We start from the raw sequence: 26157 nt of genomic DNA on the forward strand, positions 1-26157 counted from the left end.
AGGTGATTGTGGAAGAGGGAGAGAAACCATGATTGTCCCATAGTCCTAGAGTCACATCGGTGGGTTAGTCAAGGAGGCTCTCATTCCTGGGGTTGCCCACCCTACAAGAGAGCATAGGATTTGGACCTGGATATGGCAAAGAGCAGCCTCTCTTCCCCAGACCAAAGGCCTATGCTCCTAGGCACATCTCAATCCCCTCATGGGAACGGCTTCACTTGAGTTCTGAACAAGTGGTTGAGACCCAAGGGCAAGTGCCTAAAGGGTCCCCATAGCCAGAAGACTAAGACCTAACTAGGAGGAAAGGGAAGAAGTGGCTCAGATCCTGGGGGACAGGGATGAGGGAGTCTGAGCCCGAAGGAGGGTACCAGCTAGGGATGGACAGAGGTCTGAGACACTAGGCTCTGCTTTATCTCTCCAGCTTTCTCACAAGGATCTCTTCAGCAAGGGGCTTGTGCTGGGCCAGCCTGATGCAGCAGCAGCTGAAGATGAGCAGCAAAGGAAGCAGACCAAGAATAGGGAACTACAGAAGCTACTGGGGTCACTGGGCTCTACAGAAAGCTTTGGTGAGTGCAGGCAAGGCATCCATCACAGGTTAATCACTGTGACGGGTCATGGTGTCCAGTTCCTGCTTGCTGTGGAGCCTAGAAAGGCCCAAGAAAGCAGTGAGTACTGTGCTGTGCTAGAACCTCATGCAAGTTGCATGCTATGAAGCTTTGGAGCTCTAGGCAGAAGAGCCAACTGGGAAAAAGGAAGGCACTTGCTCCAGCTACTCCACACAGCCTCAAGGAGATACTGTGAGACCAAAGGCTCAAGCAACCTCTGGCACAGTCATTTGCATTCTTAAGTATCACAAGTGTGACAAGTATCACCTCACTGGCAGCATATCAAGACTACATGCTGCCTTCTGCAGCAACTGGCTTCCCAGGGAATTAACTGAAACACAATGAGGTTGGCAGGTCAGGACCACAGGAGACCCACCCTCCTGTCAATCAGCAGCAGTCCTACAAGGGCTTCCCTGCACTCAGCAACCAAAGACAACTCACTGTCCAAGAATCATTGGCAAAAGCTCCAGGTATCTAATGGACAGACACATGGGAACCTAGAGCCTGTCAGGTTCAGACAGGACTTATCTATTAGCTCAGCTGAGGCGTGTCAAGAAATTAACATCCGGTCTTAGCTGCCTAGCTTCAAGGTAGGCCTCTCCTGGCTGCCACTCAGGGGACTGTGGCTCATTTCCTGCCACTTTGGAAATGCTTTACTTTGCTAAGGGACAGGATCCAATCCAGCACGAGGTGGCCTATTCAACATCTAGTGAGTGGGCCTCAGAGAGTGATGGCAGCCATTCAGAGATCATTAGGGTTAGTGAGGAAGGGACAGTCACAAGGTTAGAATGCAGAGGAGGAGAGTTTAGGGTGCCAACACCAGTTGAAATCCATGCTCATGGTGGCAGAAAGCATGCATAAACAAAGCCCAGAGACTACATCTATACTAGGCCAGGAGATGAGAATAAGTTCAAAAGAAATTCCTTTAAGAAGTGGCCAAGCCAAGCAGGTGTGCAGAATGTTAATTCTGTGGTTTGGTGCTAATCCAGGATATGGCTACTCCTGCTCAGAAGCCACCACAACACACAATCTGCTGCCAGCCAGCACAAAGCCTCCCCTGCCTGTCCCATCAGCTTCCTCAATCACTAGCAAGATCCTCTACTTGTATGTTTGCTTAAAAAAGGCCATAGGTCCCAGTCCTGGGTAACATCATGGGAGTAGTAACTTCCTACAAGGACCCACTAGCCGCTTATTGGGAGAGGTCATCCTGTTTCTGAGCCATGGTTTTCACATGTACAAAGCAGGGGTGGTAATAACAGGCACCTTGATGAGCTACCAATGAAATGTGAGGACAGTCAAGTGCATGGACATTCTTCTTCCTCTTTTGTTAAAACCAACGACTAGGAAAGTTCTCCTTTTCCGGCAAGTTGATCTGTAGATCCACAGGCCTTTCATCTGGGCCCTTATGACGGATGGCTGGGCTGTCGGCTAACATGGGCCAAGGAAAGGGTTGGGAGATAGGAAAGACACCTCCTCAGAACTGCCTTGCCTTCCCGTGCCCTTCAAGGAGCAACAACCCCTGCCACATTCGGAACCTCCAACAGCATGCCGTTTTTTTGTTTTTGTTTTAATTTTTTTGGACAGGGTTTTATTATGTAGTTCAGGCTACATAAGAAAAGAACCCACTTTGAAGCCCAGGCTGGCCCCGAACCTACAGTGATTCTCCTGCCTCAGCCTCCTGACTGCTGAGTCAACGGCATGTCTATCTCTGAGTTTTAGGTTGTGCCCAAGTTAGGGAGGACACTGTGGACAAAAATTCTAGAACTTCAGTCCTATCTCTTTTCAGGACAGCAAAGTTCTTTGAAAACTATGGATTCTCCAAAAAACTAACACACATACTTCTAAAATGACACAGGTACTCCTAAAATGACTTTGAAAGAGGCGTCACAGACCTCTAGGTATCGATTCATAGAGCCAGGTAAGGAGCCCTTTTGTCCAGGAAAAACATCCATTTACCTTGTCCAGGAAAAACACGGTGGGAACTCCTTTGAGGGACACTTGGGTATCTATCTAGGTCTAAGCCTGGAAAAGCCACAGGTAGAGTCTTCTCCAGTTCTAAGGAAGACTAAGTCAGTCTTCCTTAGGGAGGGCAGGCAGAAGCTTCCTCTTCTTGGACAGCAGTGAGATCTCCCCTGCCCTTGGCCAGGCTGTCTATATCCCACTGCTCCCCTGAAGCAGGGCTCCACTCTGTCTTCCCATTTCAGCCAAGAGGGCAAGAGGGCTGTAGTAAAGCCATCAGACATGTGGTAGCTTCACAAGCCTCCTTGGTTTCCCTGTGGATCACAGGAAGTGTGACCTCAAAGGAGGAACCTGTGCTGACATTGCACTTCCTCAGTGCCCTCTGCCCATTCTGGGACTGCCAGGTAAGGAAGGCCTGTCCCCACTTGTGGCTCTCGTCATCTCAGAGAACAGAAGTGGGCCAAAAAGCACCATATTCAGTCCTCCATAAGGTCTGGCAGCTGAAAACCCCCAGGGACCCCCAAGGTCACAATCCAGGAGGCACTGACCACAATAGCCCAGGGCTCTGGGGGCTCAGAAATCCTGTACCTGATTGCCAGGAGCTGTGTTCTGGAGCTGGTCAAGGGCCCATAAGGAGAGGTACCCTGCACTCTCAACAAGGAAGCTTAGGGAGTGTGTGTGTGTGTGTGTGTGTACATATGCAGGCATGTGTGCATGTACACAATCGCATAACAGTATGGCCCTCTAATTCCTTCCTTACCTCCGCTGGTTGCCAAACAGACGGGCCACCTCTTCCCTGCCAGGGCTCCGGGCCCGAGTCCTACGCTCCAGTCGCCTTTTCTCCACCTGGAAGGCTTCTCGGTGGCTGATCCTGATGGCCTTAGGGACGTCGGCCAGGGCAGCATACTGCCGGGTGGCTTTAAAGGCAAAGGCGCTCCCCAGTCTCTCTGTCCCCCGCCCCCCAGTGCTGCTGCAGTCCACACTGGCAAAGGGCCGGCTGGCCTCTTCCAGGGAGCCGAGAGAGATGCTGCAGACCATTCGCCTGGAGTCTTGAGGACCTGAGGAGTGAGGGGGGTGACCAAACTTCTGCGAGAGTGATTTGGGATAACTGTACCTGTTGTTGGGGGTGCTAGGGCTAGGAGGGGAGTGCGGTGGGGGCAGCTGCTGCTCCTCAGCCTTCAAGTCCTGCTTGGTCTTTTCCAGTGAAAAGTAGCCACTTTCCACCCGCACTTTGCGGCCACAGTCCATGCGGTCGCTACTCATGGAGCTCTCCTCTGGAAGAGAAAGGGGAGGAGGAGGTAATACTCAGCCTGCAGCTAGCTATACAGTAAGAAAGTTTAAAAAATCTCACACAAGGTCCCCAAAGGGGTCACCTCTCCATCTTCTAACTCCCATGCTTATCAGGGACTGCTCAAGGGCAGATTTGGAAGGCAAGAACTATGATGGAAATGAACCATTCTCTGTACTTTCCCATCAGGTAAGTCTCCCTGGAATCTGGCCGAGAGTAGCTGGTGGGCCCTTTGTATTTAGTCTGGGGCTGGGCAGGTACAGCAGGACTCCATCCCAGGAGGGATGCTCATCAAATCTCCAGAAGGAAACAAATGGTCAACCACACAAGCTCTCAAACTTGGGATGCAAAGTGGCAGAGGGTAAGGAATTATAAATGGGGCGAGTGTGCTACCAAGGAATGCAGACAACATGTACCCGCAGCAAGTGTAAAATACATTCCAGCCTTAACCCACTGGGCCAGTCCTTATAGTACACCTGTCAACAAAATATGAAGGGGGAAAGCCAGCCTGGTGCAGAACCTAGGTTCTGAGATCAGGGAGGCAGAGACAAAATAAAACAAAAACGACCCCTAAAACTGCTCAGGCAAGTGCAAGAGCTCAGCGGAGAGGGCAGAGTGCCGTCAGCCGCTTCCTCCCCAGAACTTTCTTCCCTCACTCTACCCGGCGTCCAAGGCAGGATGGATATGGTGAGGAAAGGGACAAGACTACCCTAACTACTGCTTATCTCAGGAAGATGTGGGCAGTGTGGGCTAATACAGCTATGAGAATAAGCACATGGTGCATGGAAAAGGCCTCCTCACACAATGGCCCTTGCTACATACCTTTTTGATTCTTCTAACACCTGCCTGGGGATGCAGAGTAGGTACTGTTTTCAGTTTTACAGATGAGATTTAAGAGCTACAAGGGACAAAGCCAAAACCACAGCTGATCCACAAGGACAAAGTCGAGTGCAGGGCCCATGATAGGGCTCTACAGGCTCCTGACCATGTCCACAGTTAAGCTCCTGTCTGTTGGGATGATGGGACACCAGGATATGCAGGCAGGCCAGCCAGGCCCCGCTCACCTTCTTTGCTCTCCAGCCCTGGTTCCCGCAGGGAGCTGGCAGAAGAAGGCTGGCTCTGCCTGGGACTTTGAGCTGGACTTAGGTTGCTCCCATCAGGCTGGTCCTTGGCCCTCATTTCTTCTTGCCAGAGCGTGGACTTGGTGGTGGGGACTTTTTCTGCACTGGGGATACTGCTGCTGTTGCTGGTCACAGCCACCTTGGCAGGCCCGGGCTCCTGGGAAGACAGTGGTGTCAGTGGGGGTATCCGAGCAAACAGCTTGAGCTGGTTCACAGGTTCTGGCTGCCCAGCTACGGGAGATGCCAGATCAGCTACACAGACAGGTTCAGAGTCTAGGAAGCCCCAGAAAGGGGAACTGTGCCCCCAGAACACTGAGGAAGCTCCATCCCAACGGCACGTGGCTTTCTCCCCTCTGGGGCTTCTGCAGTGCCCAATCCAAGTGGCTTCAGGCCACCTTGGCAAATGTAGATGAAAGGCCCCAAGTTTCTGTCAGAGTCCTTTCACCAAACCCATACCAGCCCTCCCCATCCATGCAACCAGTCAATACCCAAAGGTGGCTTGAACACCAAGGAGAAAATCAGAGAAACTAATTCACAGTCTGTCATGCCAAGACTCTCAGGTACTTCAGACACCAATATATGGAGACAGGACAGGGTTACAAAGAAAATGACTTTAAACCAGGCCCACTGTTATCTGCAGAGCCTCAGTTAATACATATGACAAATTTCCAGGGTATCTAAGCCTGGCCAGCCCTGTAGCCTCACCCACCTTCCACCTTTGAACCTAAGAAACTAAAACGGAATATCCAGACACTATGTGAAGGAAAGAATCATCAATGTAAGCAAATATTATCCCCTGAATGTTTGTGCCCTTCTCTCCCCCAAAATCATGTGTGGCGATCCTACCCTGTCGACATGAGGGCATTCTTAACAGTTAAGTGATTAGGACATGAGCGTGAAAAGTGAATATCAGTGCTCTTACACAAGAGGTCCTAGAGAAGGGCCTTGACCCTTCTACCATATAAGGAACAGAAAGTGGGCTCTCACCAGATACTAAATCTCCTGTAGCCTTATCTTGGGACTTCCCAGTCTGCAGGGCTGAGAGAAAATAAGTGTCTGTTGTTCAACTCACCTAGTCTGTGGTATTTTGTTAAAGCATCAGGGATGGACTAAGACAACAAATATCCCACTCCAATCTGAAAACATATGAACATGTTCGCATGTGCTTGTGTGCAAATGCTCTCTCTTATGCAAGCTAGTATCAAGGGAGTGGTCTGGACAGGAATAGTGTCAATTCCCACTTCCCCAGGGTACAGAAGTGGTGCTGCCCCCAAACTAGGCATGTGCAGGGAAGCTACCTTATAGACACAGAGCATGTAGTTCTTAAGTATGCAGAGAACTGAACTCCACAAACACACAGCCTAGATGAAGGTTCGTGTTATGTTTTGAATCTGGAATATTCCCCAAAGGCCTAAGTTTTAAAGGCTTGTTCCCCAGCTGGCAATGCCACAAGGAGGTGGTGGAAACTTTAAGAGGCAAGGCCTGATTGGAAGAGGTGAGTCAAAAGAACTGTACCAGTGAAGGGGCCCCACCTGCTTCCAGGCCACTCTAATAGGAGCACCTTTGCCCTACTACATACTCCTAGCTGTGATGTTAAGTCTCATCATGGACTTAGAATCAAGAGGACCAGCAAAACAATGGACAGAAAATTCTGTAACTGTAGGCCAAAAGAATCTTTCTTCCTTAGTTTTCCATGAGTACTGTCATAGTAATGTAAAGCTAACAAATACAGCTGCTGTATCCCCAGCTGCTATCCCCACCTGTGTTGCAAAGCCAGCTCCCAACAAACAGGATAGCTCTGGCCTCTCTCAAAAAATGAGGCATGTCTCAACTTGCCAAATACAGGACAGAGGTGACACAAAAATACCCACCTTCCCTTCCCATCCTGGTGGCCCACCTCATTTTCTGGAATTCCTCTTAGGTTACCTCTGGATTGGGCCCCTGATGAGGGTTACAGATGACCAGGTAGTGTACATGCAAGGACCTAAGATGATCATCAGGTTATCTGTGAGTAGCCAGGCCAGGCACTGTACTACCCAGGATCACCAAACCGGCAGAAGGACTGCAAGGATGAGAAGGATGAGTAGGGATAGTGCTTTTTTAAGTCCACGGCCAAAAGCGGCAGCATGGAGGTCCAAGCATTTCTACTACTGTGTGCACCAGAACAAGAAAGGTGAGGAGGAGCAAGGGACTAGATGGAGTATTTGCTCCAAAGCTGTTGCCAAATTTGAAAGGATCCCAGGCCTCACTGGATGAGATCAAACCAAGAGGCCCTTTCCCAAGCCCAGGACCTATACCTGACCATTTATCTGGCTCCGAGTCACTGCTCACCGATTCCCATGTCTGAGACTGCCTGAAAGAAGTTAGCTTCAAAGCAAGTGATGTAGGACTTTCCTGACAGTTTCTGAAGGTCTCCAATGACATTTGGAGACCAGTCCCAGGGTCATCCTGCCTCTCAGTCAGGACACCACTCTGTGTAGATGGTAGGGAGGCCCACCTCTGGGCAAAGACACTTTTCTTCTTCTGAGTAGGTAGATGAGACATCTTGCTGGGCTGAATATGGCCACACAGATCCTTCTCTTCTCACAGTGCTAGACTGGGCTCACACTACATAGACTCAGTCTGGGTTTGAGGAAGGAATAAAGTACCTGGGTTTTTTGTATACCATTTCCTGAATAGGCAGCATGGCTCACAGCTGTCAGTGCCCCACTAAAGTCTGTGCTGTTGATCAGAGCTGCTGAGAAAGTTTCTAAGAGATTCAGGGCCCCTCTCTGGAGGCATGTCAAAGAAGGCTTTTTTTCTTCCCTGGTATGCAAATGGAGCAGAGGACACAATGGGAATGGAGAGCTCTGACCTGGAGCAGTGGATAGCAGATACCCCCACAGAAAGTAAGATTCCTGTGAGGGAGAGGAAGCCATTCAACACCTGCACAGGTTGCTGTTATTGGTGGTGGTGGTGGTCTCACAGACAAGCCAGCTGTTTTACAGGTCTCTGCAATGGGCCAAGAGCACATGGCTGGGAGATGGGAGGATCCACCTAATAGACCTCTGGGGTCTGCATAACTGACTAAGGGACTCCAGACCTGGTCATACTTTATGGTGGGTTTGTGCTATTACCTGCCCCAGGTACTCTCTTTCTTAGCCATATGAGGAATCTGTGCTTCTCAAATCATCGCTGCTGGGTTCTGCTTGGGGCTGGGCCTGTCTCCTCTCACTGCCCTGGGCTCTGTTGGGATCCCCACCCCAGACTGCTATCTGTGGCCTGATCCACGGCCCCATCTTCAAGATGTGAGACTCACAGCTCCCCTACTTGTGTTTCCCTAGAGCAGAGGCTGAGTCTAACTGGACTCAGCAGAGACTGAGGCTTCAGTGCTCCACAGTTTAATCTGAAACTCTCCTGGGCCCACAGATAGCTGTACAGAAAGAACCAGGTATAGGATTTCAGATTCATGGCCCTATAGAGGCCCCAAAGGCCTAAGGCTCACTCCATAGCCCAGCCTGGGCCATTTGAATGCTACCAGAATCATGCTGCCAGAAGCAGATCTCCTCAGGGACTGTGAGATTTATGCAATCTCCACCTCTCCTCTAAAGAGGCCCACGTCACCTGAGGGAGATAGCGTCTGATGAAAGTTCACAGTTTTGGAAACCAATGGCCTTAAACAGGATGTTCTGGAGATCAAGAGGCAGAAGAAAATCTCCACCAGATCAGCTTAGGAGAACACTTAGAAGAGAAAGCTAGAATGATCCAGGTCCCATGCCCTGTATCTACATTCCTAGAAATGCCACCTAGTCTAAGAGACATGGCTCAGGGAAAGAGAAGACCTTTCTCACTACCTGCGATCATATGGCTTCTACCAATCTGAAAGGGAGAACCTGATCTTGGGCAGCAGTACTTGGAGTATGGGGTCACAAGTGAGGGGATCCAACCAAAGATCCTGCCTTGGCCCAAGATATCTACAACAAATGAAGTTAACCTTACTTAGAGGCAGCTCTGCCCTGCACTGTTTCCAAGGCATCACCATGGAAATGTAGAGTAACCTCAACCACTGTTCTTCTGCTTACACATTTTTTTTTCCCTCAGAACAGTCAGCTTTGAAAGATTGTTTATTAACTGCTGTTCCTCAGCAGGAAGTTCCATTTTCAGTCTCCAAGAAGCACTCTGTATTTTTTTGTAGACTTCTAATCAGGAACATCTCCCTCGTAGGGGATGCTGGTGGTGCCCCTGGGGCACCTTTGGAAGGGATAAGATTGGGGTGGATGTCCAATGATGGGGGGTGGGCCCAGGCACCAACATGTACCCGTTTCTGACCATTCCTGGCCTCCAAAGCCCCTTGAGACAAGAGCCAGTGAGGAATGTCCTGTCCCAGGGGCAACAGGGTTCTACCTTCACCTGGCTTTCTTCAATTTCAGCAGGCCTCTCACCCTGGGACACTTAAGGGAGTCCATCTCAATCTGTTCATTTTCAAGGGGCTGGGAGGCTCAATCCAACACAGGAAAAAGCACTTAATGAGGGTTAAAGCTGGGTAGAAAGAGGAAAGGATTAGCATTTACTAAACAGTCACAATGGACATAATGCTTACATTAACACTGACAATAACCCTAGCAATTAGACGCCAGTTATGAGCTAAGTATGGCAGCACAAACCTGTAATCCCAGCACTCTGGGAGGGTGAGGTGGGATTGCAAGTTTGAGCCCAATCTGGACAATTTAGAGAGTAACCTGAGACCTTTTCTCAAAAAGGAAAAAAAAAAGTTCATTTGCCAGGCTCAGAGCTCAGGACCACAGCCTCACTTCCCCAGGCCTAAGACTGAAGAGCTCCTCAGGGATATTCCAAGACTCTCCAGCAACAAAGGACTGTGTGCCGGCAATCCCTCCTCCCTCTCCAGAGGCCCACAGGATGGCTAGAAAACACACTCAGAAAGGATGAAGTGGACTGTGATCAGCAGGGAGTGGGGAGGAAGGAGACAGCATGCAGGACATGACTGCCTTAGCTCTGGCCTGACCTCTTCCCCGTTCTTCACAGAGGGGAGGCCACCTGGCAAGACCATGGCCTACCTGTGGGGTGGGTGGCTCCACTTTCCGTTTCTTCTTCTGGTTCTGCTTGTTGGTCCTGGGATAGACCATGAGCATTTCCAGCCACCTGGGGAGAAGAAAGGAGACGCAGCGCCAGGTAAGACCCTGGCTCTCAGGAATCATAACTCTAATTCTTTCTGGGGTGGCCCAGGACGTAGGTCCACTGGTCAGGCCTCCAGGCACTGAGCAAGGCACTGAACAAGGCAGGGCATCACTCCAAATGAGAGATACCACAGCAGGCCCACAATACACTCACTGAACAGGTTACAAGCACAGGCTGTGCCAAGACCAGCTCCAGACAAAGATTTCGCCATAGTCATGGCAGGCTCAGGACACAACACAGGCGGTGGCAAGAGACAGGTCTGACCACATGCCTGGGCACACAGACACATCACTTTCCCATTACTGGTCAAATGCTGGTTTGTTTTGTTGGTACTTGAAATCCAACTCAGGACTTGGCACTTGCCGGGTAGGTATTTATGCCACTGAGCTGCATCTCCAGCCTGCTCTGCTGGGTTCTGACTTGGCTCTAAAATTTCCCATACAGAATGCATCTGCATGTACTCAAACAGGTAGTGACTGGAAGCCATTTAGAACTGCTGAAGCAGATGCTGACCCAAAGGAGGAAAGCAGGAATCGTGCCAGCAAAGTTTCCTATTTTGGGTCACCTCATACATGAATAGCCGACCTTCCAGACTGCCTCCTCAACAGGGAGGGGCCAGGCACTCTGGCTTTGGGAAAGGTCAGACAGAGCAGCAGCTTAAGACACCTATCAGGGCTCATGTGCTAAAGGGTATACCTGGACCATGACTGAGGGAGCCACAGTGGGTTGTGAAAAGAGAGGAGGCTGTGGGTAGCAGGCTGGGGCCCCAGATCTGACTGCTACTATCTGATCAGAGCCTTGGGTGCTTGAAGCCCCATTAGGGGATTGTGTCATTTTTGAAACCAGTTTATGGCATGAACACTGCTTCTCTCACTACATGCAACTTTATAAGGATTAAGCAAATGAAAATCACACCTTCATACCAGCACAAAGGAAGAGGGAAGAGGGCAGGAAGGGCAAGACAACACTAGTCTTCTCTCAACAGGAGAAGAAATTCCAGGACACACTTGCCTAGACCTTCCTAGAGCACCAGGGTCAGTGCTGGTCTAAGCCCTGTGTGGTGATGGTAAGGGTGCACTGTAAAATCCTGGCTGGACACTACACTGACCCTGTATCCAGCAGCCTTCATGGGGCAAAGACTCCCTGAAGTACTTCTTTGATTGATGCACTGCAGAAAGGGAAGGAGAATAGGTCAGAGCTGGAGGCTTTCTGGGACAGCCTCAGGATTGCTGTGCTGCTGGTAGCTGATGGCTGGAGAAGCTGTGCAAAGAAGCACAGTGACTGATTCAAGGGCCACCCTCACTTTAGCTTAGCCCACAGCGCTTTGTCTTGCCAAGAAAAAGGCCTGTGCTATCAGAGACACAGGTCCTCATCACCTCTCTGTGGCCTCTAAGCAAGAAAGGATGGTGTAAATACCTACAAGACCAGTATGGGGAAGACTTCCCCAGGGCCCTGAGCTCTCTCTTCCTGCACACTCCTCTTGTCTTCCACAGTAGCTGACATTGCTGCCAAGAACTCTGTGGAACTATGTCAGTAGAAGGCTACTTCCACACCTTCATCAGACTCCCAAGTCAAGTTCACTGCTCTCACAGGGGCTCAAGTATGTGGGAAGCATGGGAGATTGCAAAACCTTCTGGATATCCTACACCTTGCAGGTCCCACCTCCTGGCAACACTGAGGAGCTGTGTGGGGAGAGCCTTGAGGGAAGAGTGAAGGCTGACCAGGTCACATACTGACTGAACACTGAACAGAGCTGCTGAGTTCTCCTGGGTGGGGTCAGGAGCTTAGAAGATTGGCTGGGTAGGCCCTGGATTGTGCACCAGGGATCTTATGACGCTATGAGGCTGGAGTTATAGATGGTAGATAAGGGACAGATGATGGAATATGCCTTTTGTGCTAGCATTTCTCACAGATGCCCAATAGCAAGTGTCTAATGTTATCGAGATGTGTTACAAACATTAATAAACTCAGTGAAGAGAGGAGAGGGATGACTATGTACATGGAACTGGTGGGTGCCAGGGCTCCCTCAACTCTCATTCTAGAGAGAAGTGTGTGGAAATGGTTAGCTAGTACCTGCTGACAGAAGAGAACAGAGGAGTGACCAGGGGTGGAGTTGGGGCTCAGGACAGAGCTACGACCTTGGACTAACTCTTGAAAGACTGATCAAATGCAGAATATCACCCTTTAATTATATAGCATGTCACTAAGGCAGATTCAGACACCATACTGCACTGGGGACCTTAGACTCCTTTCTCCCATGCTCTCTCAGGGTTCCAGGATGGGAAAGTGAGGTTCCCCAAGGGATCCATTTGGGCAGGTTCATCTTGTCAGGCCAGGCAGCAGAAAGAGGTGTGAGCTGGAAGTGCAGCTCCCCACTCACACATGGAAGATGTCTCTGGCAGCTCCCATGCTTCCAGGCCCTTGGGCTTCTCAGTGCAGAGTGAGGATTCTTTAGAACCTTAAATCCCATGGTTCTAGATTAAGTTTAGGGAAAGACACAAAGTGCTTTCTCCCCTATCAAAGGATGCCCTTGTCCTTATCCTCTAGCCTCCTCTCAGTCTAAGCCAGGGTGTGGCTGAGATGCTGAAGCAAGATGGTGCTCCTAGGACCACTCTCATGCTTAAATCAAAGAACTTATATCCCCAACTTCCTCTGTCCTTCCCTGCAGCTGTCAGCCAGTTCTCTTCAGCTCCTCAGTTCTGCTTTCTTCCAAAGACTCTTTAGATGTATTTGCATCCTTCACACCTGAAAAGATGAGTGGGGCTCTACAAGATCCATTCCTTGAGCTCCCAACCAGGACTTGATGAACCTGCCTACCTACATAAGACTACACACAGCTTTTTACAATGGCCCAGGCAGCAGGGTGCAGGTAGTAAATGCCCTATTGTTGGACCAAGAGCTCTCTCAAATCAGGAACATGGAGCTCTTACCCTCTGTGACTATCACCTATGTTAAAACCTGGGTCCACCCTCCAGCTGGCTGGACTTCTCCTAAAACCCCACAGAGGAGTGGTATGAGCAAGAGGCTTGCCCCTTGTTCTCCTTCAAAGAAGCCAGTCTCTGCAGTGGTGCAGCTTATGAGTGAACACTGTGGATATGCCTGAGACATACTTCCACTCTCAAAGGCCACCCCTGTGGAAGATTCTCACGCATTTGGGTAATGTGGAGCCAAGTGATGGAGCCTCACGGCTCATGGGGCATGATCTACAGGCAGACATGGAAGCTGACTCTGGCTAGCCTGGAGGAAAGAGAGTCACTCTGCAGTGAGAAGTGGTAAGAAACCATCAGCTTAGCCCTGTGGAGACATGGCTGTGGGTGTGCTGCAGAGTCAGGGAGCTCAAAGTCACCAAGCAACATGAATCTGACAGTTGGGGACATGGCTTGGGCACAGGGTGAAGTCAGGTACACTTTGGGGACGGCCTTTCCTCATGGCTAAAGGACAGGTGGGTTGGAGTGTGCTGAGAGTAGAGGTGGGAAAGCTAGGAAGAGACCTGAGAGAGACATGGTAGCCCTGGAAGGAGGCTGCGTTCCCAGGATGAAGCGTGGCAATGCAGGCTGGCAGGCAGGTATGTGGCAGCCTAAGAGAAGGAGGGTGCTCAGAGAAAGGGCCACCTGGGGAGGGAGGCAGTGATGATGAGGCTGAATCAGCACATGGGCCCGCGGGTAGGTAGGAGGGTAGGCAGCACTTCCTCCCATGGCACTGCGCACTCACCCACTGATGATCTCTTTAGTTTCTGCCCTGATGAAATGTTCCTTCTCAGGTGTCAGGATGCACAGGGAGAATTTCTGGCCAGTTCGGCCCTCCCCATCCACCACATCTGTGCACTGGTTCATGTTGATGGTGCCCTGTGGGAGGGTTGTAGGCTGCAAGAACAAGATGAGCAGTCACTGAGAAGCAGCAGGAAGGTGGCAGCACAAGGTAGTAGCAGGTCCACAGCCCCCAGTCATGCCCAAGCCTTTCCCCACCCTGTCCTTGCAACTCTGCTTTCCATCTGTCCCCAGAGAGGACTGGGGCAGGCTAGGTTCCTCAGAGAACAATATCAGGACTTCACTTCCTACTTGCAAAACAATATTCCAGTCTCCACCAGAGGAAGAGGCAGGGGGAGACAGGAAGAGGACATCTCAGTGAGTACAGCTGGGGAGACAGAGGCAGCCAAGATCCTGGTCTCAGAGGGGTTGCTGATCCAAGACAGCATTGAGAAAAAGCTCTAAGAGGTGATTCAAAATAGCAAAGTTATTCTGAGATGTAAGGAGTGGACCAGAATGGAGCCACATCTTTGATTCCCAACTACTGGGCTGGGGGCCAGACCCAGACATCCTCTAAGGGCAGGCCTACCTGGAGCTATCCAGAGCCTTGCAGAGTTCTGCAGAGGCCCCCAGGCCAGCTCTGGTTCAATGAGCAGCCATTTTAAAAACAAAAACGAAAAAGCAGCAAAAGCTATTAACTGATATGAGGGACAGAAAACCAAACAGAAAATGATGAGTTTAAGAAATGCACATAGATGAAGGACTAGACAAGAGGACTTTCAAAAGATGATCTGTCAGCCTTGCATCCTCTGGCCTCACATTCTTCCAAATACTGATGCCTTGAGAAGGCTGGCAGGGCACAGTGGCTCCCATGTGCTAGGAACTTTGATGCTGTCTGTATGGATGGTTCCCACAGGGAATCACAAGTCACAGGCTCTGAGCCCTGGAGCTACAGGAGGCTGGCTCCATCCTCCTCTGGGACAGCTACCAGCTTCTCTATGAAGCTACCAGAGAGCTTATTGCTTCCTTGGTCCCATTACTGGAGAAGCAGGAGAAGCAGCAGATTCTGAAGCTTCAGTTTGCAAAGAGGTAAATGGCAGCAGGCCGCAGTTGGGGCAGCCTGCAATGGGGCCGCCTCCTCCTATAGCTCCAGTGCTGCCAGCTCCCTATCGACCACCAGAGGCATTGTTGCTCGGACCAGCACTGGCCCCAACATCTTTGTCTGCCAAATACTCAGGTCAGGAGTGACCGCCTCAGATCCTTACAGCTGGGATGCATGTGATCTTTCTGTCACTGCCACCAGGCCAACTTTCAAGTTCCTCTTGACATACTGACCATTTTCCTCTACAGCCTTGATTCCTGTGCAGTAGCAGACGTAAAGGCCAGGTTGAGATCACCAAGCCACTGTCCTACATGGCCCCCCTGGCTTTCTTCCCTATGTCTTGAAGATGAGCCTCCCAACTGCAAGAAGACTTTGACTGTAGGGTCCCTGAGCTCAGTCAAGCTTTATGACAGCAGCTCAAAATGTAGGTAGCCAGGCAGAAACTAAGCTCATGGGAAGTCTCTGGCCTTGTATGGGAAACAGCACACACCCTTTACCGTGGGGCATTCACCATATGGCCTGCCTCAGCATGGTGGACAGGTGCAAGGAGGGTCTTATCATGGCCTAGCCCAGCACTAACAGGGCCACATCCTACAGATGCCTCTCCCAACATTAATGGATGGTGCCAGCAATTGGAGTCATATGGGACTGTCCTGGAGCCAGCCAAGTGAAGAGCTGTAGGCAAAGGAGGTAGCTCCCAACGCCATCTTGCCTAGATCCAAGTATCTGCTGGCTAAGGAGGCTAAAGCCCAGGATCCAAGTCTTTCCTACATCTTCCTTCCAGCTCTAGCCCCCTTTTCTAGGCTATGGAAGTCCTCATTGCGGGGCCTTCTCTGGCATGTCCTCTGAATTATCTTTGGGTTCACTGGCCTCTCACAGATGGACTCTCCCAGGCCCCAACATGGTACAGTACTGCTCTGAGACAGAAGAAAAAGCTAATGTTGGGGCTTGCTGTGAGGACTGAATGATCACAAAGGAAAAATCTTTTTAGGCTTCCTCTTCTTCTCTGTCCTAGATTCCTAAACCAACCCTTGGGTCCAATAGTTTTAAACTGCTGACAGCATATGCCCGTAGTAGTCACAGATTAGTCATGGTGCCAGCAGATTATAAAACATCACATATGCAAAGGTAAATGAAAATGATAAACATATCAACTGAAATTCTCATAATTTTGTCTCAAGGGATCACCCAGGGGGTCCACTTTGAGACAACTATTACAGGGTATGGCATCATCAAACTAACTGCTTATCATTTCCTCTTACACAGTAACTGTTTCTGCTGGGTACTCAGACACCAGCCAAAGACTCTGTCCTGCAGCTGGTCACAGTTCTGGGTCTCAACCAAGATCTCGCTAACCAAGTATGAAGCAATGTCCACAACTTCTCTACCTCTCTGAGTCTAAGTTTCCTCAGGAAAGAAATGAGGGATCTGTCTTTTCTTTCACTGCTGAAACAAAATACCCAACACCCAAAGTTAAAAGGAGAAAAGCTCATTTAGCTCACAGTTTATAGAGGTCTCTTTCCATAATTGCTGGCTCTAAGGCAGGGCAGTTTGGCACAGGAGCATCGCAAAGTAGAAACAGTTTATAGCAAGCAGAAGACAGCAAAAGCAATAAAGAAAGGAGAGGACAGGCCTCTGTCCTTTATATTGTATCCAGGCTACCAGGACTAGGCAGTGTCAAACCAATTAGAGAACTAATTTAGTAAGCAAACAGTCCTAGCACCCTTAATTCTAGCACTGGGCCATGAATCAATCATACACTCCAGATGCGGTGACCTCGAAAAAGCCCCACCTATGACTGCATGGGGCTTTGGGGAAGACATCTAGACACAAGCATAATAGGTTCTATCTCCTTCCACGAGGGACATCAAAAGTATTAAAGAAGGCAAAGACGGAAACTAGGTCAGGACTAAAGAAAGCTACTGTTCATTTACAGCCGATATGCTGGCCCTTCTCAACTGCAATCTTTTCTATGGCCCTTTCAGAATTACCCTCAGTGAGGCAGACATTACCTGATCAATCTTATTGCACACACAGAAAAGAGGGCAAACGGGATAGATGTGTGTCACAGCAAGCTGACTCCAGAGGCCAATCCACTCCTGGAGCTTCCACTGAAGTGGGAAGAAACTCCCTGCTCCAAAATTAGATGATCTTATTTAACACCAGTATTAACTTTTCTTTTAGTAAAGGGTCTAGTGAGATATAATTCACATACTATACAATTTACTTATTTACAGAGTACAGTTCAATGGCTTTTAGCATTTTCAGAGTTCTACAACAACCAGCTGCAGAGCACTCTTATCACTCCTCAAACAAACAAACAAACAAACAAACAAACAAACAAACCCAGGACCATTAGCAATCATTTCCTTCCTTCTAACCACTAGTCTGCTTTCTGCCTTTGATGACTTACTTATTCTGGGTACTTTATATAAATGGAATCGTTCAGTACCCATTTGTGTCTGGCTGCCATTGCAGCCTCCTGTAACACTTTTTGAAGCTTCTCCTATGATGCAGCATGTGATCCCACTTTATGCTTTTCAGGGCTGAACAGCAGTCCATTGTATGGATGGAACACATTTTGTTTGACCATTTATTTGCTGACAACATAGGTTGCTTCCACTTTAGGGCTACTGTGAATAATACTGCTATAAACAGTCCTACACACATGTCTGGATGAACACATCTATGCTTTCATTTCTCTTGGGCAGATGCCTAGAAGTGGAGTTTCAAGGTCATATAGGAACTATACCTTTAACTTGTGATAAACTGACAATTTCCCAAAGTGACTACACTATTTGACACTCCCACCAGCAGTACAAGGATCTAGTGTTAACCTTTAAAACTGTATTGTGCCAAGCATGGTGCTGCTACCTGTAATCTCAGCACTCAGGAGGCTGAGGCAAGAGGATCACCATGAGTTCAAGGTCAGCCTGGGCTACACAGTAAATTCAAGGCCAGCCTAAACTACATAGTAACATGTTTTCTCAAACTAATGAAATAAATTTTAAAAACTGTATTATGTTGAGCTTCCAACCAATGCGCTTGGAGACAGGTCCAGGTACAAACAACAGCCTGCTTAAAAAAAAAAAAGTACTTCTTAAGCTGGGTGTGGTGACACAGACCTGTAATCCCAGCACTTAGGAAGCTGAAGCAAGAGGACTGCTCTGAGTTCAAGGTCAGCCTGTGTTGCATAGTGAATTCAAGACAAGAGCCACATATTGTGACCTTGTCTCAAAACAAACAAGAAAACAAAAACCCCTACCAAAGTAGCTCTTTCCAAATTTCAGTACTGCCTCCCAGGAAAGCAAGCAGCAATATTACAGTAGGTCAAGTGGCAAGGACACTTACCCCACCCTGCTCTGTGCCCTGTGCCTGTATCCTCTCTGTGAACACTCTCAGAGCCCAGTGAGGCTGCTATCACCATCATTTCTCTCCTACAGACAAGGAAGCAGTTTCCCAAGAAGCTAAGTAAATCATGATCCTAAGAATTAGCAGCCATGTCAGGACTTGAACTCAGGTCCCTGGCTCTGGAGCTAGACTCTTCTCTACTGTGTCTTCCACATACATAAAGCTGAAGCACATTCAACCACAACTTGGCTTCCAGATAATCCATGGGTGTAGCCTGTGCCTCTCCCCACCCTTGTTGCTTCTGCCTAGGAGCAGGACACACTCATCTGCATTCTCAGTCTAGGAGTCGGCCCCGGGAGGACAGAAGGAAATGTTTCAGCTAGGCCCAATCCCTATGCTACAAGAGCAAGGGCAAGTATCTAGGCTGTAACCCAAATCCAGGCGGTAAGAAAAACAGCCTCTGGTGCTATCAGCAAGGAACCAGCTCCAACAAGCTCCATGCCCTAGTTCTACACCTCCAGAGATTAGGAATCTAGGCCTTGTAAGAGGCCAAGCTTCACCTAGTTTTAGAAGTCCCCAAAAAAAGAAATGGCTGTCATGCAGCTATAAGCTCAGGCCTGCCTGGTCCTCTATCCATTTGGAACCTCCAGTCCTCTTTTGGTTACCACAGTGCCCAGCTAGGACAGAAAAACTGTTATAGGCCAAAGGCTCTTATGCAGGAAGGGAGCAAGCAGGAGAGCACAAGACAAGGGCATTTCTTCAAAGACGGAGACAGTCTGCTGAAAGCCTAGCTTTCCAACTGTCCTCTGCTGGTAAGCCTACAAGAGCCCAGAGTCCTGGTGCACTATATCCAGGGCATGTGCCAGGGCCAGGGCAACCTGTCTGGATCACAACAATCCTGGTACAGCAGCCTCACTACCTGAGGGCCCTCTTAGGGCCCTCTGCCCCACCCAAGTCCAAGCAGGTGAACTAAGAAACCCAACTCATTTCCTCATGATCCCATGGAGTGTGGGAAGGTGTGATGCTAAGAGCAAGACGAAAAGTGGAGGAACCAGAACCACCTAGAGAGAGGGATCTTTCAACATGCTTGAGGAGAGGCCTCTCTCCGGCAGCTACTTTAGAGAACCAGCTCCTCTGTGAGACAATGCAGGTATCTTCTATTTTATCCTCCACAGGTCCACTCAGAAGAGGAATAGAAACAGAGAATCACAAAAGCCAAGACTTTCCCTGGGGCAAAGAATGCAAAGCACCCTTCAGGGTGAAGACTGACGGCGACGCTTAAGGACAGCAAGCATTTCAAATTCACCTCACCCAGATCCAAAGAATATCATTCTCATAATGCTGAACACAGGCACACATGCATGTGCAATACAAAATCACAATCAATGTTTTTACCACATACAAGGCATTTATTCATTTATTTTTTTCATACTCACCATGACCCACTTAAGAAATATGAAAAGCACTGCTTGCAATTTGGGAAGAGTAATTACCTGGCCTGTCTGCACTCTGCCAGAACAGAGGCTTGCCTACTACAGTAAAGACAAGAAGACTTAGTTTGCCAGTGGGACCTACAGTGGTGAATTGTATCCATTTCTTCTCAGGGATCACCAAGCACCAGGCAGGAACTTGGGGATTTGTAAGATTTGACTCATTTACTCTCACCACAGCCTCTGGGGGTAGACACATCACTGTTTGCAGATATGCAAGCTGAGACTCTGAGTGGCTAAAGGGATGGTGCTAAACAAGTCTGATCTCTCTGTCTGGCACTTCAATATCCTTCTTCCTTAGTCTGTAACCACTGTTAACACTAATGTGCAAATATATGAGAAACTGTAGGCTGGGCCATCAGGCTTGACTTGGGCCCTGAACACAGGAGAATGGTGCTCACCAAGACAGGGCCTCAACAGAAACAGGGCCACTTTCCTTCCTCCTCTGAGGCACTGACAGCAGGGACCACAGGTGGACAGGCTAGAAACTGAGCTCCCAAAGCAGAAGGTGAGCAGCTGCACTAAGAGGCTTGTTGGGTGGAGTGAGTTAGGGCCAAGGTCAGACCTTTCCTTTCTTTGGGTTGAAGAAGCTGGATCTCAGTTCTTGGATGGAAAGCAGCTCCTTGGGAGTTATCAGCTGAGCTCCAAAGCCCAACCCAGGCATCCCTGGATCCTACATCCTATAAGGAGCGATGCTCCAGTCTTGTTCACAAGGCTAAGTAGCTGCTCAGGTCACAGAAAGGTCCCAGGTCTTTTTGCTGCAGGCAAGCTAACCTACAGCCTGATTCTAATGAATGAGGAGTCCCTCTATAAGGGAAAAGGGTGCTACTCCTACAATACCTAGAATAGATGGGCACCTGACTCTCTGTCTAAAGTCCTTTTCTCCCATGAACAGCATCCTCACCTGACAGGTTTTCCTAAAACCCAAGTCCTCTGAGGAAATTAGAAAGAGCAGTTAAAAAGGATTATGAGCTCACCCAGACCTGGAGAGAGCAGTCTCTGTTTGGCCTCTGCACCACAGCTTAGAATCATCAGGCCTACCCTAGATGGGGCTCGGGGCTGCAGGGATGGGCAGATGGGCCAGGGCTGCAGCAAGTACCTGCAGACAGGACTTCTTCCTTTCCTACCCAGTTGTAGCTGTGGTCCCTGTGGTTTACAGGGCAGACTCACAATCATCCTCTATAATAGACTCTACTGCTGGTCCTCTGGCCCCACCTACCCTGTTTCCTCGTTACACAGCCTCTACACCTTCAGGAGTCCATACAAAACTTCCATTCCAGGGTTAGCTGCCCCAGGAGGATGCATACCTGACCAGGTCTGCTAGACTTCAGGTACAGCATGGGCCAGGGACATGCTCACCAGAGATTCTATCGCCCCAGCATGAGAGGAAGGGCTTGAGCCACAGACCACATCTATCCCAGTCCCTGCCTCTTAGGAGGTTCCAAGATCTAAGGTAGATTCTGAGCCTTACCTTTTCAGAATCCAAGAAGTGCTTATCACTGGAGTCAAATTCTAGCTCTGTGCTCACCAGCCCTGTGATCCTGGATGAGTCACAAACTGTGAGCCTTGCATACCCAAAATATAAAATACAGACAAAATTATGCTCATTCAACTATAAAAATGGCCTCCCTGCTGTAGAAAAGTTTTGCTTTCCTCCTCTTTCCTCTGAGGCAGTGACAATAGAAGCCACAGGTAGGCAGGCTAGAAACTGGGCTCCCAAAGCAGAGGCCTGGTGAGCAGTTGTACTGGAGTCTGGCTTGGCGGAGTGAGCCAGGTCCAAGAACAAGCCCTTCCTTCCTTTGGGTTGAGGGTCACAGACAGACATACAGCAAAGTCAGGAGTAGTGGTGCATGCCTATGATTCCGGCAGCCAGGAGGTTTGACATGAGTTTGAAGTATGTCTGGGCATCACAGTGAGTTCAAGACTAACCTGGAATACACAGTGAGACTCCTGTCTCCCCAACTCCCAACCCTTAAAAAGAAGACAGAAATAGACACAGAGACAGACATATGGTAGAGGGTTATAGTTTGGATCCAAGTGTCCTCCAAAAACCTGTGTGTCAAAGGCTTGGTCTCTAGTCTGGTGCCACTGTGTGTGTGTGTGTGTGTGTGTGTGTGTGTGTGTGTGTGTGTAACCTTCAGGAGATACAGCCTAAGCAGGGAAGACAGCTTACTGGGGCACACCCTTGAAGAGGGTTATGGAAAGTTACTCCCTTCCTCTCTGCTCCCAGCACCATCAGGTGAGGAGCTCGCACTATCAGAACTCTTACCATGATGTTCTGCCTCCACAGGTCCAAAAGTGAACTAAACCTCTGAAATCATGACCTGAAATGAATCTTAAAATCCTCTTTTGGGTAACTGTTCTAGTAATGGACAGCTAACACTCAAAAATGCCACTCCTACTTATATACCCAAAAGAAATGAAACTGGGTGTTCTAATAAAAATATACAAATACTCACAATAACATACTAGGCAAAAAGTGGAATCTACCAAAATGTCGATCAATGAATGAATAAAAAGTAAAGTAGTGCAGCCATACAACAGAATATTAATAACCCATACAAGGAATGAAATACTGACACCTGCTTGAACATGAAACTTGAAAACATGACGCCAAGAGAAAGCAAGCATTCACAAAGGGCCAAATATTATATGACTGCATTTTGATGAAGTATCTAGAACAGGGAAATACATAAGAGTCAGAAAGGAGATGAATGATACCAGGTCAATAGGCAGTCTTGGGAGTAAGGAGTGACTTAATGCACATGGAGTTTATATGTGAATATATGAAAAGGTTTTGGAATAGAAAGGCAGAATGTTTCACTCTAACACTACACTGCACTTACAATACTACAAGCAACTAAATTGCCACTCTGTAGCGGCTAAGATAGTAAATTTTATGTAAATTTTACAACACAAAAATCTGTCCCCCACAAAGCTGTCAGGAGACTAGAAAAGGTACTACTTACATGAGAGAGGGCTCAGTTGGCACTGCAACCTGTCCCCACCACTTCTCAGTGCATACCCACACACAGCCACTAAGGCAGGGGTCGAATTGGACACTTTTCCTAATATCCTTTCATGAGAGGGAGATAGAAGCCTTGGCTGTCTCCCACCCTAATGGAGAGCCAAAACCCACAGAATTGATGGCATTCCAAGCATCATGACCACCGTCTGTCCCCCCATGTCGCTGTAAGTGGAGGTCTCTATGCAGACCTCAGTGGGCAAGAGCTTGTGCCAACGTGGCTCCCAGGAGAACTGAAATGGGTACACCAAACTCAGGGGTTTATCCAGCAGCCACTGAGAAACCTGCACACACACTCTGTGCACTTCAAGAGGCTCTCTTGGTTCTGCAAACATGTACAGTCTGGTTCCTTAGGCCACAGCCAGGGAGGAAGGCAGGGCCTGTCCTTCTGCAGAATCTTGAGCTAATGGCATCCAGTCCCAGATACTCTCCTGTGCTGCATCTCCAGCTGCTCACTACCCTGGTTCCTGGACGTGCACAGGCAGCTCGGAGCCCTGCAGCCCCTCTGCTCACTGCCTACTCTATGACTGTATGGTCATTCTTCTGCCAATCAATCAAAGCTGGGGAGCGGGCAGTGGGAGGCCCTGAATCAGGAGTCTTGGGGGAGGTTCTCTGACCATGAGCCACCTATGAATGCTTGTGAACAGCAGGAGGGTCTGGGCTATTCTCCCAGGCTCAGTGGGCTCAGAATTTTCATATTGCTCAACAAGGTAGGACATTACCAAGGCCAGATTATCCTGAAACCACTGTCATGAACACGGATCTGGCAAGTCCATTCTGTCTTACTTGTTCCAATAGGCTCCCAGTCCTATTTTCTGCACTACATCTGAGGATCCCATAATTTTATCTCTGCCACCCACCTGTCTCACCTCTTTGTCCTGATCACTGGTCTAGGGCACCCAGCCAACTCAAAGCCAGCCCCTGCCAGAAATACCCTAACCTCCCATTTGGTCGCCTGTGCTTTCTCAAGGTAGGTCCTCTGTTTAATCCTTGGGGCCCATGTAGATTCCCCCACCTTCTCTCCACCTCAGACTGGGAATTACGGGATAAAATTAGTAGTATTCACCCCTATATACCTGGGTTGGAACTTGCTACAATGAGCTTTGGTAAACACTTCTGAATATCCAAAACAAGACAACTCCTCTAGCTTTATATCATAGACTAAAACACTTGTTCTATTCATACATAATATTTTATGTGTAAATAAATATTTCATTTATGAAACAGGAACAACCTCCTTTACTTAACTCCCATTTACTTAACTGCTACTGTTCTAGCAGTAGACAGGACGACACACATATAAAAACCAGGTAAGAACAGGCTCCATACTTACTCCTTCCAAGAAGGAGTTCTGGGAAGAGAAACAAGTGCAGAAGGCACATGTGGGTTCATGGTCTGCCCACCTTGGCACCTGGGCCACAAGGACATGGCCAGGGATGTAGCTGCCTTGCCCAAACCTTGGACAGAACTCGACGAAAACTAGTACATGATTGAGTGGAAAGTCAAGAACTAAGTGTGGTGATGCTGCTTAATTCCATTTGTATGATATGTGTAGGACAGGTCTATGGACAGAAATAAAACATACAAGGGGCTGTCAAGGGCTGGTTGAAAACAAAGTGACATCTTAGAGCAGCAGGTTCTTTTCTGGGGCTAATGGAACATGTTCTTAGACTGCTCTGATAGTTGTACAGCCTCGTGAATATTCTAAAGACAATGTTGTGTATCCCTAAAACAAAACAAACTACTGCACAGACAAAAGAAAAGAATCAGAAATGTGGCTACTGAAAGGCTAGCTCTCAAAAAGGGCTTATGTGGCACTGTATAACCTACCTCTGCCCTGCCACTGAGACCCAGGTTCCCATCATGGGATTTGGCCTCTTCCATAAGCAGCAGCATCTGGGTCGAAACTCCCAAGGTCCTAACTTCCAGTCAACCAGGACCCAAACATAGATGTCAGTGCAGAGGCCAGAGCCCAGCTGCTCCCAACTCTGGGAGGTTTCCCTTTTAAGACCTGCTTTAAATTCACCTCAGACAGCATGGGTTTTGTTAGGGATTCAGAGTTTCCATGAATTAGCAAACAAAGACTTTCAAGAGCATCTGCTAATTCCAGCATCAACTATGCATAGTGCAGCAATGGCTCAGCCTGCAGTGGGACTATACATCCTGAAATGGCCTGGGGGACTTTGTGTGATACTGCAGAAATGGGCTATGTGGGACCTCCATGGGAGTGGCAGATCACTAGGCAAGCTAGGCTAATTTTTATAAGGGAGAAAAGGACACAACAAAGACTCTTTTCACTTGCTGCCAAGACCAGTATGTTCCTTCTCATACCTGCTGTTCCAGCCTGCCTGCTGGCTATGCAGCAAGACACTCAGGCTTCCTCCAAGTGGCCAAAAGCCCTCTGCCAGAGGACCTTCCGTCAAGAAGCCTTCACCATGCAGCCAAGGCCCACTTTCCTCCTCAAACTGGAGACAGGGAAGCTAGGGAAAAACAGCTTGCATCTCCTCATCCACCAATGGTTAGCTGGCAGACCCCACAAGTGTGGAGCTATGCTATCTGTGACAACAAATCTATAATAAGAAAAACTGCAATACTCCAAAGACCAAGGACAGAGCACTGAACGGGAAAGATTTCTTGGATATGATCCAAAAGCACAGGCAACATGGAAAAAAAAATAGATTAAACTGAATATCAAAACTTAAAATTCTTGTGTATCTAAGGATATTATCAAGAGAGTGAAAAGGTAACCAATGGAAAAGGAGAGAATACTTGAAAATCTATATTGAATATATTGATATCCAGGATATATAAAAACCACTAAAAATCAACAAAAAACAGGCAACAATTTGAACAGGTGCTTCTCTAAAGATATATAAGTGGCCAATAAGCTCTGATGCTTTTTCAGTGGCTCCTGTGTCCCTGATTCACACTGATTCACACCTCCCAGCCTGTGTTCACATGAAGTCTCAAGGTATTTCCTTACTCGGCAGGACAAAGTATTCCAGGCTTATCTAATGTATTTCCTGCCCCAGCCCTTGATCAGTCCCTTTCCCAAGCAGCCCCAGTTCCTCTACTGGAGAGATGTTAGAAACCAATAGCTGAATGGTGGGTGTGTTTACTGCTCTTGAGATGTTTCAGCTTTTACCCTCAGCTGGCCAACAAGAAAATATAGATGTATTACAACTCAAGTATATCACCTATCTATAACTCTCTACATACACAAACATATGTATCTATTAAAATCTGTATCCAGCTAAACATACTGATGCCTCCAAACCTACCCACTACCATACAAAGC

General features: G+C 48.6%; 1 protein-coding gene across 8 annotated transcripts in view; it reads right to left on the reverse strand.

The window, feature by feature from the left end:
* The window catches only part of Mprip (myosin phosphatase Rho interacting protein), a 130983-nt gene that overhangs the window by 39955 nt on the left and 64871 nt on the right, over positions 1-26157 (reverse strand). For 5 of the 8 annotated variants that reach the window (XM_063242283.1, XM_063242282.1, XM_063242287.1 and 2 more), the window contains 4 exons: positions 13857-14008; positions 10025-10109; positions 4914-5127; positions 3676-3835 (listed from right to left, as the gene is read on the reverse strand). In XM_063242283.1, the coding sequence (XP_063098353.1) occupies positions 3676-3835; positions 4914-5127; positions 10025-10109; positions 13857-14008 (611 nt within the window). Of the gene's footprint in view, positions 1-3321; positions 3836-4913; positions 5128-10024; positions 10110-13856; positions 14009-26157 lie in introns of those variants that run through there. The other 3 variants (XM_063242280.1, XM_063242281.1, XM_063242285.1) reach the window with 2 other exon arrangements.

This window comes from Cavia porcellus, unplaced genomic scaffold (genome assembly GCF_034190915.1).
Source record: "Cavia porcellus strain 051 isolate PalLab524CR breed Dunkin Hartley unplaced genomic scaffold, mCavPor4.1 scaffold_32, whole genome shotgun sequence".
Taxonomy (NCBI): domain Eukaryota; kingdom Metazoa; phylum Chordata; class Mammalia; order Rodentia; family Caviidae; genus Cavia; species Cavia porcellus.